Source organism: Phyllopteryx taeniolatus, chromosome 6 (genome assembly GCF_024500385.1).
Source record: "Phyllopteryx taeniolatus isolate TA_2022b chromosome 6, UOR_Ptae_1.2, whole genome shotgun sequence".
NCBI lineage: Eukaryota > Metazoa > Chordata > Actinopteri > Syngnathiformes > Syngnathidae > Phyllopteryx > Phyllopteryx taeniolatus.
In genome coordinates this window covers 18,226,612-18,246,221 of record NC_084507.1, presented here as the reverse complement: position 1 = coordinate 18,246,221, position 19,610 = coordinate 18,226,612, and the positions used below count along the sequence as shown (strand labels likewise).

The window sequence follows — 19,610 nt, the reverse complement described above, 5'->3', positions numbered from 1 at the left end:
TCCCACATCCCAAAAACATGCATGGTAGGTTGATTGAGGACTCTAAATTGCCCCTAGGTGTGAATGTGAGTGTGAATGGTTGTTTTTTTCTATGTGCCCTGTGATTGGCTGGTTCAGGGTGTACCCCGCCTCCCGCCCGAAGATAGCTGGGATAGGCTCCAGCAGCCCGCGACCCTACTGAGGATAAGCGGTAAAGAAAATGGATGGATGGACTTGTTACAATATAACTTTTTTTCCTCACTACGTTGACTTTGAATATCATATATTATGACGTTATCTTTAAAAAAAAAACATTACTTTATTCTTGAAAGACTTTTTCTCCCGATGAAATATGTCTCTGTTAATGTAAAGATTTTTTCCATCCATCCATCCATCCATTTTCTGAGCCGCTTCTCCTCACTAGGGTCGCGGGAGTGCTGGAGCCTATCCCAGCTATCATCGGGCAGGAGGCGGGGTACACCCTGAACTGGTTGCCAGCCATTCGCAGGGCACATACAAACAAACAACATTCGCACTCACATTCACACCTACGGGCAATTTAGAGTCCCCAATTAATGCATGTTTTTGGGATGTGGGAGGAAACCGGAGTGCCCGGAGAAAACCCACGCAGGCACGGGGAGAACATGCTAACTCCACACAGGCGGGACCGGGGATTGAACCCCGCTCCTCAGAACTGTGAGGCTGACGCTCTAACCAGTCGGTCACCGTGCCGCCGTAAAGATTTTTCTTCTTGGAAAAAAAAAAAAACCCAACATATATATATTTCTATTCATTACAAGTTTTGTTTTCTTTTTTTTCTACATATGAATTTGTTATCAGAGCGTCACAACTTTTTTTCTCAAAAATGCCACCTTTGTAATTCTTATGGCACTTGGTAATGTTTTGTTGCCCCAACGCAGACACAGAGTGGAGAAGGAGTAACTCAGTCTTTATCCTTGCCACATCATTCTAAAGGCCTCTTTATACGCCCACGCTCGCGCGGCCGACAGTGCCCGCATTGCATCACGTGACCGACGCATAGGGGGCCGCACGGCCCTATGCGGCACTTAACGTGCACACGGCCCAAATTGTCGCCGCACTCAGAATGCCGCGGAGATCATCTCTCGTGATTGGTCCGTTTTAGTCACATGCTGTGATGACATACTACTTTTCCATGATGTAACAATGAGGCGATTTAAAGCAGCCACGTTAGTTGAGTATAAGATGATGTATTTTTGGGGTGTAGACGTAGCTAAATACCTTACTGCCTGTCATAATTGTGCCGGAATACCCGCTAATGCGAACAAAGATGCTTATACAGTATAGTGGAGGAGGAGCGACACAAACCAGGGCCTAAGTGTGTCACTGGGCCACGTTTTAGCCACACCCATAAAAGCAGGAAAACTAAATTGGTGAAAAAACAGCTAAACACGATTGGCTGTATTTTCATGAACGGCGTAAATCCTGTGCGGCGGACAGCGCTACTACCAGAAGCGGGTTAGACTGTTATTGGTAGTTTCACAAACAAGCTCAGGCCTGCGGATCTGAGAGTGGGTAGGCTGTGCCACTGTGCGCGTGTTTACAACCGACTTCAGTCGCCGCCAATCAAAGCGGATCCTCTCATTAGCTTTTATTGTGGCTGACTGACTGTCTCGACTGAGACATGGTGCCATTCTCTGTGCGGAAGAGGACGCTGCGTAATCACAGCGATCCGTGCGTGAGTTTATCTCACTGCTCTGGCCATAATGTGTGCCAACAAACAATGTGAGCAGGTACCTTCATCAAATACAGAATGAGCTGGTGATAACCACTGGGGACCTAAATGTGTCCGCGAAGCTCAATTTCTGCCTGCGCGCCGAACAAATTCACCAAAATCGCTTTAGACGAGCAGTCAAGGATGCGCCAAAAGTTAGACGTGCTCTGAGCAGGCGTAAATTTAGATCGACCTTCTGCCACCAAATTGTCCGTCCAACTGGCACATCCCCAAGGTCACACCCTTGCTGCGCCAGAACGCCCAGCTTGTCGCAGACCGGTCCGCCAAATTGGCAAACGCGCAGCGAGCCTTGTTTTTGCACAAAAATGAGTCTACGAATAAAGGCCCTATATCCACAGTTGAGTATGTTTTCAGCAATTATCTTCAAATGTAATCATGTAGTTAAAAACAAATCTCTGAATTCACGTTAGAGCGTCTTTAATCTTATCAATGTCTTTGATGAATTATTTAATTTTAACTCTAACATGCATTATGTGCAGTGTGGTTGTACTATTTGGAAACGAAAAAGCTGACCGCCATCCCCAAGCAATTAGATCCGAACTGGTCTGAGACGGTACACACTGCAGTATATCTGGAGTCAACAATGATCAACATATCACGTATGTGGATTAAGATGAAACCCAGACTGCCATTGTAGTAGAAGTCCACTCCCTACCAGGATTGCTTTCAATGCACCATGGCGAAACTTGATCTCTCAGCAAACTTTAACTGTGTGAGTGTTTGTTTGTTTTTTTTGTTTTTTTAATTAACTGCAGTCTTGCAGATGTTTAACAGCCTTGCTTATTTCACGGGCCTGTTGATCCTCCACTCATCTGCTTCAAGTTTCACCAGCCGTCTTTTTGCCGCGCTTGAGTTATTTCTGTGAGTCTCCAGCACTCCAGCTCGCTGCTCTTTTCTTCCAATCTGGCTCCCCCACTCTACCCTCTCCTCCCTTCTGCCTTTCTTTTCCTTCCTCCGTCTGCCACTCCACAAAAGCGTGAGAGGCAGTTGGCAATCGGTCCGCACTGGACCATGGATGGTGGCAAAAATGGCAGCTTTTGCCTTATCCGTCCCCCTTTCTCCACCTCCCTCGGCCCCTCTTGAGAGAAGTAACCCAGATTTCAAAATGAATCTCCTCATATTCCCCTCCATCTCTCCCTCTCCTCTCTCTCTTTCTTTCTCTCTCTCTCCATCTTTTCGTCCTCCTCTTTGTAAAAACAGGACCGATCTTGGAAAGAGAGTACCACCTCTCCATCTCGTCCTCCTCCTCACCCTGCCTCTGGGTTAACGGATATTTACAACTCCTATCTTTGGTTCCAGAAAAGCTTGAATCACAGTCGCTCGCTGCTGTTTTGTCGAGAAAGCGTCCTTCTTTTTTTAATTTACGCTGGCTCATTTCCTTTCCCCTTCTGGTATTTTTTTGTGTCTCCTCTCACTTTTTTGATATCTCTGAGGTGACTATCTACAAGGGCCTCTCTTGTGAGGTGAGGGCCGAGCAAGTGAAGATACCCGTCGCTCAAGCCTTTCTTCAAAAATACTCACATTTTCAGGTATTGTCCTGACATATTTTGCATTATTAAACGTGTGATAGCGCTGTCCGATTCGCTTTTTGCTCCATCATGCCATCACATTTCCAGACATGGCTTAGTGCTATGATCTAATTTCTCAATTTTTTATTTTTTTTTTTCAGATCCATTGGTATAACATTTGTATTGAAGTCATCACTCTCAGGTTCCATTCTGTATTTTCAAAAGTAGCTTCCTCTCTGTCCCTGCAGACACAATGCAGACTATTTCAGTCAAAGTGTATTCTCCTAAATGAGAGTAACTGTTAATAAGGGCATGGCAAGAAGTGGGTGAGAGGATGCAAACTCTAATATTGGAGCAGGTGGTGAGGGTGTTGTTGACATGGCAACAGGAGGTAGCGTTGACATGGAGACCAGGGCGAGGGGTGGGGAGACGGAGATGTAAGGGATGCCGAGAGAGAGAGAGAGAGAGAGAGACAGAGCGAGAGAGATAGTTGGCAGACTGGACAGGCGGTATGTGGGACAGTTGTGTTAATTGTTTAGCGACTCAAAGTCTCTTAAGAGAGCTTTGCCACTGTGTGTGAATTAACCTCTGTCTCCTTCATTATGTCCTCTCATTGCCTCCATACCTGTCACTTTACTGTTAAAAATATACAGGGAGAATTTGTTTCCCTTTCAAATGATGGCCCATTTCAAGGAAACATGCATTTGTGCAATAAGTAGCACAAAGGATTATGCTTGGTGTACCCATGTAAAATAGCTTATTCTACTCCGCAAAGGCTGAATTGAAGCAACTGGACTCTTGTATTTTGCTGAAGATGTTTCACCTTGAATCCAAACAGCTTTTTCAGTTCTAATTTCTAAGAGTGGGGTCTCGCTATCTATGTCTCTGGTGAGTTGTTGTTGCTGTTGCTGTTATTGGGCAAGACCACCCCCAGGCGACACACCTCACCAGAGACATACATAGGAAGATGCCACACTTTATTCAAATTAGAAGTAAAGAAGAAGCCTTTTGGATTAAAGGTGAAACGTCTTCAGAAGAGTCCACTTGCCTCAATTCAACCTTTGCTGCTTACCATGACCTGGATGACTGAGAATTTATACAGTCAGCTTATTCCACTCTTGCAAGTGACTCTTGTTTGATGTGCTTTTGTTGTATTGGATGATTAAAGTCTTAACAGTACACTACTCACAAAATGTTGGTCAATTTGGCTTTCGGATAAAATTTCATGATGAATGTAAAATTCACTGTAACCTTTACAGGTGAACTTAATTTGCTTTTGAATGCGATTGGCTGGCGACCAGTTCAGGGTGTACCCCGCCTCTTGCCCGAAGATTGCTGGGATAGGCTCCAGCACGTCCGCAACCCTAGTGAGGATAAGCGGAACGGAAGATGAATGAATAAATGCACAACTGTTCAATATTTCAGTACTTTCTGATGAACGTGCTGTTCTCTAACAAGGAGCTGAATGGAAAATTTCACAACATGTCCACTTCTATGCCTTTCTCTCCAAGTCTCTCTTCACCATTACTTGTACATTTTCATCGCTCAATGAATCTCGTTACTTGTGTTTTTATGTCCAAATTAATATTTTGTCTTTGTGGCTGTTTGTTGTCATAATAGAGTGGCTCCAGCTACCGGAGACAAATTCCTTGTGTGTTTTGCATACTTGGCCAATACTGTAAATATGTTTCTGATTCTCTGTGTATCTCTGTTGTAAACTGCTCAAGACATTCTTTGACACTCAGTGGTCACTGAGAACATTCCATACGAAGTCTCGCAAGGGCGAGGTACTGATGATCAGTTGTTAGGTATCGTCTTTGTCTCGTGATGTAAATATGTGAATAGCAAAATGAAAATGACTGTTCTAATCGCAATTATAATGGACTCTATGCACTCTACCCTTTCGCTTTCGACATGAATTGACATGTTAACATCCCATCAGCATGTAAATGCATAGTGACAACATGGAAAACGTGGTAAAACTCAAAACTGAGTTGACACTGAACATCACGGCACACCGTGGTTTTATAATAGCGGTAATAATAATCTCCTTTGTTCATCCAGGTAAGGCAATTGAGACCATTTTATCATTTACAATGCCGACCTGGAGGCAATTTAGGGTTCAGTGTCTTGCCCAAGGACCCTTCAACAGCAGACAGTTGGAGCCGGGATCGGAAACCACCGACCCTTTGGTCAGTGGACGACCCTTGTCTTTGAAAAGTAAAAACCTTTGATGCCATGCTAACCTCAAAAGGTACTTCCACCAAACTACTGATATTACCTACACTACTACACTACCACACCTTGGACGACAGAAGTTATTTTTCAGTCAGATGGCATCCCAGTAGCTTATAACATATTGAGAGTGAAAGCTGTTACACCATTGGACCTTTCCGCCGGAAACGCTTAATGCCTTGCTGTGCATAAGGTCCATTGAACCAAGATTTATTGGTCCATTCCAAATGTGAATTTTGCCTTTCTGCTCTTTGTTAGACAGCAGTTATTTGAAAAGTAATGAAACGTGTGCATTCAAACATTTAGAGAATTTAAAATCAAGTTCACCTGTAAATGTTCTAGTGCATTTTAGGTCGATCCTGAAATTTCTCTCAAAAGCCCGATATCCCTAACTTTTTGTATCAAAAGAAAAAAGGAAGAATCTTACATTGTATTATTTTTAACAAACGGTAAGGAGCCTCAGTCGTGTGCGGAAGAATCATATTCACAGCGACAACAACCTGGCACCTCGTCTGCAGGCTGGTCACACACCGCTGTGCGATGACATTCCACTCCTCAATCAGGACTCATCACAAGTCAGCCAACGTGGCCGTGTGGCTCACTCCAGCACAAACAGCATGACCAAGTGTTCATTGGTTTTAGGTCAGGACTGCTGGCAGGCCATTCCATGCTTTGTACTCCAAATTGTGAAGGTAGTATCTGATAAACACTTCTCTGCAGAGGTGAGCGTTGTCATCTTGGAGGACGGAGTTCGGTCCCAGACTGAGGAGATATGAGAGTGCCTTCAATGTTGGCAAGCCTCAATTTTCCAGCGACGTAGATGCCGTCCCACATTATCACACCGCCCCCACCAAAAGGTGTTACACTATCGGTGCTGGCGTAGCAAGGATTTGGCACATTTTACAATGGCCAGTGCAAATACTCATTCCACAAATGCATTTTTCTTCCAAATGGGGGAACTAAACACGCATTCCAAAGGTATGAAATTTGACGATCATTTTCAAACTTTTAGTTAGTGTTTATTTGGTGTCAAGGGAGAATTGTTAACCCTAGTAGACAGGAGGAGTACATTTTGAGAATAATGAGAGGTAAAATGTAATTAAAACTACATACAAAATATACAAAAATACAACCTGATGGCTTCTCTAAGAAATATCTGTCTATTTCTCCTTATGCGAGGTCACATATGCACACAAGAAAAGGCAGTTATCATCTGCCTCATGCAGCTGATTTCACACTTGGGTAACAATGCTGTTCTCTGTTTCACCTCTACTAAATCTTAGAAACAGCTCTCAGTATGATGCCGTGCCCTTCTACACCACTACTAACTGCAACCACTTTGCGCCATCAATACAAACTCGTTTCCAACGTTACCCATTACAATTTCCATCCCTTGTCCCATGTACTTCCCCCTCCTGCTTCCACTTCTCCCACATTCAAGGTCTTTTCCCTCAATAGCATCCTCGGTGACTCTCCATCATCCATCCTCCCTCAACTCTCTCGCTTCTACTCTGCTGTATCCCTCCAGGCGTCATGTCCACCCCTATTTCCCCTTCCCCGCTGACACTGGCCTCTCCGACATCAGTTGCCTCCCCGCTGCCCTCGCCCCTCTCCCCTCCACCCAGGGTGCCCGTGTTCCAGAGGAAGGGCGCCCTCAAACACAAGAGGATCGTCGAAGTGAAAGATCACCAGTTCACGGCGCGCTTCTTCAAGCAGCCCACCTTCTGTAGCCACTGCACCGACTTCATCTGGTAGTGCACACGCACACACACACACACACACACACACACTACACAAGCTTGCGTGGATTTGTAGAGAAACCACCCCAGTAGTTCTTAAGCCGCCTCCTCAGGCAACCCACTGCCGCATCTGACTTTCACTGCACTTTTTTTTTTTTTTTTTTAACTTCCTCTCTCTCTCTCTCTCTCTCTCTCTCTCTCTCTCTCATTGAGGCTGCAGAAACAGCCCACATCAGCTAGCACACTGACCCTTTCCGATCACATAAGCTCACCTCCACGCTGGAGCCTACACGATACAACACATTCTGTTCAAAGCAGACTCACGAGACACTTCATTAGGTGCACATGCACAGTCTGATGAGATCCAATGCTCAAGCTGCTTTTACAAGGAATACAATCAAAATTGAGCATTAATGTCTTTGTATTGGCTCTCAGCCCAGGGGTGCAAATGTTTTTAGCCATGACTGTATATAAAAAAAAAAAAAAGTCATGGCTAAAAGAAGTCTTGGCACCCCAGGGGTTTTCTGGAAGGCAAGGGAGGAAACCAATAACCCTAACCCATAGTAAGTAACTGGAGTCAAAATGGAGACCACACACCTCAAGGCAGTACACAATTTGAAAAAGTTACTTCAGTAAAAAAAAATAATAATAAATAAATAAAAAATGAATGCATACATAAAGTTTTTGGGGTTTACATTTTTTATTTCCCTATAGTTTGATCATTGTCCTAAGTGTAAAATCAAAATATTACCATCAACATATCCCATATCAAATTAAAAAAAATAATAATAATTATTATTATAAATGTTAACATACAATTTGTTCGTGTAGAAAGGCGATTTTTTTTTTTTATTTACATTTTGTATACATTTTATTTTTGTATAATGCACAAACCCCTTGCAGCCCAAATCTGGTATGAAAATTTAAATACACAGCTTTTTAAAAATGTCTTTATTTATTTTTATTGATGTCACCGGAGCTTTTTGCCAATATTTTTCACACACTGAGTGTAAATCTGCAAATATCAAATCTTAGAACGAGAGTAAATGCACTCTGAAGCAGCAACATTTTTCGAGCTGCAGAAAAGATCGGGCTTTTACTTGTGAGCCGTGCGAAACAATTTGTGTTAAGTGTGTGCTGTGCGACATTATCGACATATGGCGAGGTTGTGTGTTGGAGGAGGCTTGGCGCATGTTCCAGCAGCCTCTGGGTAGTTTTCAGGACATTCCTCCAGTTGGCTGCCATCTTGGCTGCACTATCACAGCTCCTTTCTTCACACTGCGGAGGACGTTTGAGTCTCAGTGTAGAGTTTTTGTTTCATTACAAAAAGAAAATTTAACAGGGAAGTATAACAACGTTGTTTGGTAGCCCTTTATTAGCCAAGCAAAATTGGGAGCTTAAGTGCTTACCTTTGTTCAAAATGGACCACGCATGCCTAAATATGACTCTGTTTGGAATAATTTACTCATTCTCTACTCCCAAATCACTATACAGTAGAACCTTATTTTTTGTTATGAATCCATTTCAACAAGTCCGACTAAAACCGAATTGTACGAAAACTGAATATTTCGCATAGGAAGTAATGTGAATCCAATTAATCTGACACCTCAAAAATACATTTTATAGAAAAAAACTATTAGCATGCTTAAAACTATCAAAACTATTTGATTTGTCACAGTAAAGAAAAACATAATGATGATAATACATGATATTTTGTCATTGTAGTCAGACGTAAAAATTTCAATAAAGACCAATCAGAAAAAAATATGTAAAGCTACTAAAACAATGTATTTATAATAAAATTAAAAAAGAATATTAACAGGGCAAATATAGCAAAGACATTGTCAATTATTTTGTTGTTTTTTTCCACGATTTAAATCAGCCCCAAATGTGTCTATATAATAAAGCGTCTCAGACACTCTTTGGTCGAAATGAACGAAGGATACAGAATTACACGCTTGGCACACTTCTTTAACAAATCTTTAGGAAAACCCATCTGCACACATTAATACATTTATTGGTGAACATAATGTATTCTATTTAATTGTTTAATGTTATTGTCATTTTAAATTATAAATACTGATTCTGAACTACTCCAAATGATGAACAAGGCAGAGTTGTGTGCTGTTATATTGTATTTTTGTCCAGTATTTTGATGGTGTGGGCATTCTATAATTGCGTTGACATGACAGTGGTCGTTTGAAGAGGTGGCGGGGTGCGCCACTGCCAAAAGTATAGGATAGTGGCCACCAGATGAGATATGTAATCTGAACTCTATAACAAGAGCTGTGTCTATTATCTATTAAATGTACAATGTCAGAGAAGTATACATATAACAATTGTTGTTGTTTTTATATTCTTGTAGTTGGAGTTGCAGAAATGTTTTTAATATTTTGGCTATGCTAGATGGATGGATGGACGGATGGATGATGGGCGGAGAGCACGATTACATTAAACATTCCATCAAACTGAGCCGATGAAGATTAATTGCTGCGTCATAGCTGGTTCTCTCATGCTCTCTGCTGGTCAAAAGCAGAATAGTCCTCACATGCCTTCTGCATCCATCCACGCATGCATGCACTTCATGCAGCATCACGTTACCCCCCCCCCCCCCCCCCCCCCCCCTCCTTGCACCCTCATCTTCGAGCGATTATGGCCACCCTTCGGCCTCTTCTTACGTATAAACGTGTCTTTTTTGTTTCGCCTTCTTAAAAGTGCTCGATTCACTGCAGGCCAAATGCTGAGTGGAGTCTTTAGTCAATCAATGGCTTTAATTATTCAATTAAAGCACTAAGAAGACTCTGGAAAGAAGCCAACACTGCTATTCAGGCATACCTGTGCTTTGTCTCCATGTGGCATTGCAGAGAAAAGACACATTAAATGTCTTTTGCAGCTGCTTCGGGCCACCTATGTATGTTCTTTTAATTAGTGGGGAAGATTGTGTTTGCGACTTAATGGTTTTGCTGTCCTAATCTGTGCGCCTCTCTCACTCACTCACTCACTCACTCACAGGGGCATCGGCAAACAGGGATTCCAATGTCAAGGTACACACGAATCAATATTTAGCTATTCATCTGCTGAGATGATGTTGCTGACTTGAGTCTCTATCTATCTATCTCTCTCTCTCTTTCCTTTACAGTTTGCAGTTTTGTGGTGCACAAAAGATGCCACGAGTTTGTGACCTTCACCTGCCCTGGCTCGGTGACTGCCCCCAGACCAGACGTGAGATGCCTACCAATCATAGCGCACGAGTCATCATATTCACACGCTTGCATGACACACTGGCTCACTCACTCATTAATCCAGACGCATCCTTGTGACGTCCGATCTACCACCAGGAGGAGGTGGGCATATGGGGAGGAGAGTGTCAGGGGGCTGATAAGACTTTGAAGGCAGAAGAAAAACAAACTCCTTTGTCATCCTCTTGGTTGCTTTTTTTAAGCTTTAAGGAACAATTTGTCTTCATACTTTGTTTTTTTTGTTGTTGTTGTTGGTGCGCCGTCCAAATAAACTGCATCATGAATGGGGTCATGGGGAGTGTGTGCGTGTGTGTGTCTTTGTGTGTGTGTGTGTGTGAGAGTGTGAAATGATAACAGAGTGAAAGGTGCACGCACAGCAGGATGGAGGATTTTAAACTATACACGGGAGGAGAGGAAGGTGAAAAGAATGAGGGCGCTGATGATGACAGATAAAAATGAATCATCCCTTTCTGCACCACACACGCACATTCCTAGATCACATTTTCACGTCTGTCCTTATCTCATCTGGTTTATTCATGAGCATTCTAATCCAAATGTCCGCATCCTGCATATATGCATGTCAACACGAGTCTTCGCTGTCATCATACGTTAGGAGACGGCAATGTTTTTGTTACCTTTCAGGACCTGAGAAGTTGCCACACGTTTAAGATCCACACCTACGCCAGCCCCACCTTCTGCGACCACTGTGGCTCGTTGCTCTACGGCCTCATACATCAGGGCATGAAATGTGCCTGTAGGTACAACTTCCTCTTTGTGAGTCTATGAGGATGTGAACAGTCATAGATTATCATTGTTATCCTCATTTTAAAGCTCAAATGCAAAAAAAAAAAAAAAAAGAGGTGGTGTACTGAATAGTTTATATACAGTACTGTGAAAAAGTATTGACCCCCTTCTCAAATTCTATGTTCTTGCATAGTTTTCCCACTTTAATGTTCAAGATCATCAAACAAATGTAAATATCAGCCAAATATAACCCAAATGAACTTAAAATGCTGTTTTTAAATGATTTCATTTATTAAGTTAAAAAAAAGAAAATGTTTCAAAGTTACCTGGCCTTGTGTGAAAAAGTAATGGCCCCCTAAACTGAATAAGTGGTTGGTTGGGCCATCCTCAGCAGCAACAACTGAAATCAAGCGCTTTCTATAACTGGTAATGAGTCTTTCACATCACTGTGGAGATATTTTGGCCCACTCGTCCTTGCAGAATTGTTTGAATTCAGCAAAAATGGAGGGTTTACGAGCATGAACTGCCATTTTAAGGTCATGCCACTGCATTTCAGTCGGTTTGAAGTCCGGACTTTGACTAGGCCACTCCAAAACCCTCATTTTGTTTATTTAAGCCTTCTCAGAAGTTGACTTGCTGGTGTGTTTTGGATCGCTATTCTGCTGCAGAACCCAAGTGAGCTTCAGCTTGAGGATACAAACTGATGGCTGAACATTGTCCTTCAGGATTTTCTGTTAAAGAGCAGAATTCATGGGTCCATCAATCACATCAAGTCTTCTAGGTCCTGAACTAGCACAGCAGCCCAAGACCATCACACTACCACCACGTTTGAGTGTTGGTATATTGCTGTATTTACGCCAAATGTAACGAGATACACACCTTCCAAAAACCTCAATTAACCACAATTAATTCATGATTTATCGGGGAGGCTTAATTACTTTTTCACACAGGGCCAGGTAACTAAACAGCACTTTAATTTTACTTGGGTTATATTTGTCTGATTTTTACATTTGTTTGATGATCTTAAACATTAAAGTGGGAAAACTATGCAAAAATATAAAATATATGTATTTTCACGGCGCAGTAAACCAGCAGTTTGTTCATTGACCATCGACACACAAAAACCGAAGAAAGGTTTTTAATGTGTTATTGGTCAGCTGTATTGTTCAGCAAGCAGTACGGTTTGAATGACTAAAGATTTTTTGCAGTCGATTATAATGTGATTAAAGTCGAGTCGAAGTCGATTATTGTACAGTACAGCAGTCCCTAATCTTTTTTGTGCCTCGGACTGATTTCACGTGAAGAAACATTTCAACGAACCGGCATAGGAACAAATAGAAACAAATGAGAAAAAATACAATTTACCATTATGCTAAATGTAGCTGTTGTATGCTCGTCTCATCTTGTGTTCCATAGCATAACATGTTATAAGATGCGACATCAGAGACAGGTTAAACAAAATTAAGCATTTCTCTTTTTCACTGTTTTTATTTCACTTGTTTTTTTCATTATTATTGTATTTGAGGATAGACTTGCTACTGCTATTTTTGGAAAAATATTTTCACATACTTAGCATAGCGTAGCATAGTACAGCCGTGCACATTGACATCAGTGTTGCGGTGCCGGTGCATGTTGTATCATACAACTTTGATGATGACCACGCTCTTGTTAGCACACCGTTGTTGTCAGTGCATTATTGGACATAAGATTTGGAGACGAAGATGGAGCTTCAGTTATGCCCTTGTTCCTCCCCGCCAGTCCCGCTGGTCCTGCTGCCACTGGTGTGAATAATTTAAGACTATTGACGATCGGAATAGCTGAAGCTAGCGAGGCTAACCGCTATTGCCATCCACAACCAGCAAATTTTTGCAGCGCAACTAGCACATACATACTGTATGATGTCGCTTTGTTGGCCATACATTTCACTGCTCTACAGAGCGGTATAGTCCGGCAACAACAGGAAAAAGGAGAGTGGTAAATTGTAATCTGTAAATTAGCAGAAGACGAGATGCCAAAAATGCCTTAAATGTCGATGCAGAGTAGTAAAGACGACTTGTCGACTAGTGGACAAATCGGTTCAATCTCTAGCAAGTATTGGAATGTACCTCTGACACATTGCTATGACAATTGTTATCTAAAAATACACAAAATTAACCTCAATTTGGCATGCACTGTCGCCCAATCAAGAAATACATACAAATGATAATAATGAAGCATACCATACAATTGTATTGTAATAGATTGCTTTATCTTGCCATTGTTTGAAAAGCTGTAGTATTTGTAGATTTGTTATTATATTATGCTTATAACATTTATTGATTTAACAACAGACAAACAAAACATTCTACAAATATGTCCAACCTGAAAATAAAAACAAATTTGCCTGAACATACAGTGTGTCCACAAAAGCACTCCTTGACATTATGATATCTAAACCAATTCCAATATATTGATAAAAATGGAGTCCATAAATTCCCTATCAACAATATTTAATTACATTTTCAGTCTTATGACCCTTAATACCTTAAAACACTTGATGGTTTCCTCCTATTTGAGGGATGACCTGTTACTTCTGGTCACTGTTATTGGGACATGCTCATCAATTGGTTGTTTCCACAACTACAGTAGCTACTGATGGGGATGAGTCTGACTAACTTTTTCAGCAAGATAGTGCGCTGCCACACTTGCATCTTGCTGCCAGGAGAGTTCTCAATGAGCACTTGCCAAACAGATTGATGTGCCGCGTTGGATAAAGACCATCATGTGGCCTGCAATGTCATGGGAGCTAACTGCTTATGACGTGTTTCTTTGTAGAGCAAGTTTTATGTACCCCTACGTCCTGCAACCCTGGATGAGCTGAAAGATTTTACCAAAGTATCCCACTGAAGTAGAAAGTAACCAGAGGGGCGCACACTGAGTGTTTATAATGCTGCCCGATACTATATGAAACTGTATGAAATACATGTATCTGTAGCTACTAAGTGTGAAAGAATTAAGTGTTTTTGTGGACACCCCCTATATCTAGTTTGAAAAAAAGTTTGAATTTGAAAATATAGTATTAGAGATTCAGGGTCGTGGTTTATTACTTTTTGAACAACTATATTATAAGTATTCCCACAATTCCACAGCATCAAAAATCTAAATGTCTTGTGATGCAGTGACCTATGAATATGGCCATTAAATCTATTAAAATAACATTTTCAATACATTGTTGCCTTGAGATATACGACAAGCAACGGCTCGCATCTCAAGGCACCTCTCTATATTTATATTCTTCAATGCATATTTACTACTTTATTGGTCTTGCACTGATGCATATATTTGTAATCCTTGTAGGTTGTGACATGAACGTCCATCGGCGATGTGAAACAAGCGTTCCCAGTCTTTGTGGCCAAGACCACACGGAGAAGCGGGGCCGGATCCACCTGACGATTCGAGGCGAGAAGGAAGACGTGTTCGTCACAGGTGAGAAGTCAGCCGAGGTAAACAAAAGCACAACATTACTCAGACAGTGTTTTCTTTCTTCCTCCACTCTACTTGTTCTTATTCTCTCTGCAGTACGGGAGGCTCGTAACCTGATGCCCATGGATCCAAATGGCCTGTCAGACCCGTACATTAAGCTTAAATTGATTCCCGACCCAAAGAGCCACAGCAAACAGAAGACCAAGACCATCCGCTCCACACTCAATCCTGTCTGGAATGAAAGTTTTACTTTGTGAGTCCACAAAGCATGAATGTGATGTGGAGAGGGAGTTTTGTGTCAGCCTACAGTGCGTACTGCATGTACCACAGTTTAATGAGCTAAGTCAAATGTTCCTTTATCAGAAAATCTTTTTTTTTTTTTTTTTATGTAAAAAACCGTAAATACATACTTTATAAAAAATATATATATTTTATAATGAACTAACAAATATTGATCTTAAATTTTAAAAAATCATTCTTTCATTATTATCAAGTATAACTTAATCAGATAATAATAATAATTATTATTATTAGTAATTTATTAGGACAATTATTTATATTCAAATATTTCTACATAAATAGTAGCAATATATATATATATATATATATATATATATATATATATATATAATTTTAAATTAGATTTATGTAAAAAAAGATGTAATTTATTAAAAAAACACATATAATGATATAATGACCTAATATTTATTTTAAATTAAATAATTTATCCATTCATTCATTATTATTTAGTATAATTTAATCCGAAAATAATTATTTTGTTAGGACAAATATTTGCATGAAACAAATGGTTATATTTTATTTTTCAATTTCTAACAATGTTTTGGGGGGGATATTTTTATATTTAGGAAAGAAATATTACAATATACAGTATCTATCTTTTTTATTTTAGATTTAGTTTTGTGTCAACTTGAATTATTTTAAATATAATTATGAAGCGACATTTTCTGAAGAACTAATATGAAGAAAGAAAACAGGACATTTCTTTAAATAAATGGTTGGGTTTTATTATATTTTTTAGCTATATTTATATATTATGTTTTAAAGCAAAAATAGGAAATTATGAAATTTGTTAATGTAATCACTATAATTGATAAATGGTTTTGATTTGTATTTTTTAATGTAATTTTATGTTTTTAAAAAACATGAACATAATTATCAATTAACAATTTAGGCTTATTATTTTATTAGTTTTTCATTTTTTTTTTAAATTAGGAGCAAATAGCTGTTTTAAATTAATAATTGTGATTATATTTTAAATTTGTACTTAGGTCTAAAATGACTGAACACCATCTCAGTTTTCAATGTGAATGACTTGTGGAGGCTGACGGGGTTTACTTCCTTGTTGGTTGACTTGGTAGTTATATAGTGGGGGAAGTGTCCTTATTCCATGCAGTGGCCATTCGACATAATTGCCGCTTCCTTATTCATAATAATTTGGCCCAATTCTAAAAGTATAGAGTGCAACTGGCAATCAAACTATGCCTACAACTAAAAAAAAAAAAAATCTTCCCTCGAGTGTAATGTGTTTTGTGTAATTTGGGCTACAGTGTCTCTGCTATTGTGTGCCCCCACCTGTGGCGCGTAGCGAGGCAGTGAACCGTGCCCCGCACCAACCCGCCAGTTAGGGCCATCAGCCTCACAGTTGCTGACCACGATGTCTGGGCGAAGAGGAGGAGAAAGGTACACCGAAGGGTGCGCCTTATGCGGCCACAGCAGTGTGTTGCACGGCCCGCTAAATTTCAACAGACGCAAAGGAGGGAACATTGTGCCATCGCGGCTGCCGGTCATTATGCCAGGGCTCAGAGGCTACCTGGCCTGTGAGCACGTGTGCAATGTGGATTGCTGGGAAATTTTTGATTGACAGCTGAAAGTTCCGTAGGGTTGGGTTTTCAAAGCATTCAGCGACATACCCACAGCGTCTGGAAGCTAAAAGAAGCTCTCGTTTCTGATTTCACATACCTTACGATTTTTTGTTTTTATTCATTCAAATTTGTCGGCCTTGTTAACAATACTCTTCTCTGTGGTGTGTAAAATTTAAAAGCTGTTTTTTTGGGTTGGTATACTGGGCTTTGAAAGTTTTACTGTAGCTTTAGCTCAATAAAATTGCTTCGTTAAAAGTGTAAATACATTTTATTTTAATTGTTCTACAGTTTTCTTTTTCAATTTTAGCTGAAAAAAATGTGTTGTCAGGAAAAGCTACCTATGTATATTTTGCTCTGTCATAGTGGAGTAACTCACTTGGTTTTAAAGCAGTTTGCATGTGTCTGTGCAGTTCAGTGCGTGGCCACCAGTGGGACAGGCGACTGTCTGTGGAGGTGTGGGACTGGGACCGTACGTCACGCAACGATTTCATGGGCGCGCTGTCGTTTGGAGTCAGTGAGATCTTCCGGCGTCCCATCAGCGGCTGGTTCAAGCTTCTAGCGCAAGACGAGGGAGAGTATTACAACATCCCCGTGCCTGATGCGGACCTGCAGGTACGACTGTAAAGAAATACGACTATAAATCATTGAGTGCCTGTTAGGCAAAAAGAGGAGTAATGCATTTATATTCATTGACCAGACAGTGAGGCTGCCACTTACTGTTTTAGTGTGCTGCCACTTCTCCTCAGCCTTGGCTTGGCCTTTATCTCATTACAAATATTTACTTCCAATAAAACCAAGCCGATATGACTCACACAATCTTGTACTGCCACTGAGTTTATCTGAGCAAATCCATCCATCCATCCATTTTCTACCGCTTATCCGGGTCGGGTCGCGGGGGCAGTAGCTTTAGCAGGCACGCCCGGACTTCCCTCTCCCCAGCCACTTCATCCAACTCTTTCGGCGGGATCCCGAGGTGTTCCCAGGCCAGCCGAAGGACGTAGTCGCTCCAGCGTGTCCTGGGTCGTCCCCAGTGTCTCCTCCCGGTTAGACGTGCCTGGAACACCTCACCAGGGAGGCGTCCGGGAGGCATCCGAATCAGATGCCCCAGCCACCTCATCTGGCTCCTCTTGATGTGGAGGAGCAGCGACTCAACTCTGAAATTCTCCCGGCTGACCGAGCTTCTCACCCTATCTCTAAGGGAGAGCCCGGACACCCTGCGGAGGAAACTTATTTCGGCCGCCTGTATCCGGGCTCGTGACCATAGGTGAGGGTAGGAACGTAGATCGACCGGTAAATTGAGAGCTTCGCCTTTCGGCTTAGCTCCTTCTTTACCACAACGGACCGATACAAAGTCTGCATCACTGCAGACGCTGCACCGATCCGCCTGTTGATCTCCCGTTCCATTCTTCCCTCACTCGTGAACAAGACCCCGAGATACTTGAACTCCTCCACTTGGGGCAGGATCTCATCCCCGACCTGGAGAGTGGATGCCACCCTTTTCCGACTGAGTCCCACAGGCCAAAAAGGCCAGATAGGACTCCTTCTTCAGCTTGACGGCATCCCTCACCGTTGGTGTCCACCAACGGGTTCGATCGCCGCCACGACAGGCACCGACCACCTTACGGCCACAGCTCCAGTCGGCCACCTCAGCAATGGAGGCGCGGAACATTGTCCACTCGAACTCGATGTCCCCCGCCTCCCCCGGAACATGAGCAAAGTTCTGTCGTAAGTGGGAGTTGAAACTCCTTCTGACAGGGGATTCTGCCAGACGTTCCCAGCAGACCCTCACAATACGTTTGGGCCTGCCACGTCGGACCGGCATCTTCCCCCACCAACGGAGCCAACTCACCACCAGGTGGTGATCAGTTGACAGCTCTGCCCCTCTCTTCACCCGATTGTCCAAGACATGCGGCCGCAAGTCCGATGACACAACCACAAAGTCGATCATCGAACTGCGACCTAGGGTGTCCTGGTGCTAAGTGCACGTGTGGACACCCTTATGCTTGAACATGGTGTTCGTTATGGACAATCCGTGACGAGCACAGAAGTCCAATAACAGAACACTGCTCAGGTTCTGATCGGGGGGGCCGTTCCTCCCAATCACGCCCTTCCAGGTCTCACTGTCATTGCCCACGTGAGCATTGAAGTCCCCCAGCAGAACGATGGAGTCCCCAGCGGGAGCGCTATCTGAGCAAATAAAATAAGTCACTAGATATATCGCAGCACACGTTAGGGACACCTGTGCTATCTAATGAGATCCAATACAAACATCTGCCTTTACAAAGATATTAATGCTCAATTTTGATTAGCACTGTCAGAGAAGTATTCATTTAACAGTATGTTTATTGTTGTGGGTTGTAGTTTGCAGTGCTGTAGTGCATCATACTGAGACGTGTTGTATTTTCACAGAGCTATAAGGTCTGACTCTGTTAAATGGGTTTTAAATGGGCTAGTTTCCTTTTTTTTAAAAACACATTACAACATTTTTGTGGTTTTTTGGGGGGCAAGCTGGAACGGATTAATGGTATCTCTAGTCATTTCAATAGGGAAAGATGATTTGAGATACGAGTGGTCACTGTATTAATGAAATGTTATGTCAAGGTAAGACTGTATATTAGTGAGGATCCCTGCTCTCTTCCCACCAGGGTGCAGGCTTGCTCTGCCTGTCTTCAATTAAAACCCGGAGAGGTGAACTTGAGGTTGACGTTGGTTGAGTGTTTGGACCGCATCTAATCATGTGTTGCTCTGCAGGAGCCTCAGCCAGACGGCACCACGCCCACGTTGCCTCAAGTCGGACCCGCCATCCTGCCCGAACCCCTCCCTGTGGCCCTGCCCCTGACCCCCGTCCCCTCCTGTCTGCCCCCCGACTCCCACGCGCAGGGCAAGGGCAGAGTGGGCATCCACGACTTCAACTTCCTCATGGTGCTCGGAAAAGGCAGTTTTGGCAAGGTAAACATCTTCTTTTTGAAATAATGTCTTCTGTTGATGGATTGACCTTCATGTAGGAAAATTAAAATGGGAGCTCCTCAGCTCATTGTCCCTCCCCT

General features: G+C 42.1%; 1 protein-coding gene across 6 annotated transcripts in view; it reads left to right on the top strand.

The window, feature by feature from the left end:
* Positions 1-19,610, top strand: part of prkcg (protein kinase C, gamma) — a 42,581-nt gene that overhangs the window by 8,341 nt on the left and 14,630 nt on the right. For 4 of the 6 annotated variants that reach the window (XR_009789177.1, XR_009789176.1, XM_061777744.1 and 1 more), the window contains 8 exons: positions 7,025-7,247; positions 10,248-10,279; positions 10,375-10,457; positions 11,117-11,228; positions 14,555-14,683; positions 14,777-14,933; positions 16,974-17,175; positions 19,315-19,512. Coding sequence is in view for 4 of the 6 variants with exons in the window: in XM_061777744.1 (XP_061633728.1) it covers positions 7,030-7,247; positions 10,248-10,279; positions 10,375-10,457; positions 11,117-11,228; positions 14,555-14,683; positions 14,777-14,933; positions 16,974-17,175; positions 19,315-19,512 (1,131 nt within the window). In the remaining 2 variants the exon portion in view is untranslated. Of the gene's footprint in view, positions 1-708; positions 3,283-7,024; positions 7,248-10,247; positions 10,280-10,374; positions 10,458-11,116; positions 11,229-14,554; positions 14,684-14,776; positions 14,934-16,973; positions 17,176-19,314; positions 19,513-19,610 lie in introns of those variants that run through there. The other 2 variants (XM_061777746.1, XM_061777747.1) reach the window with 2 other exon arrangements.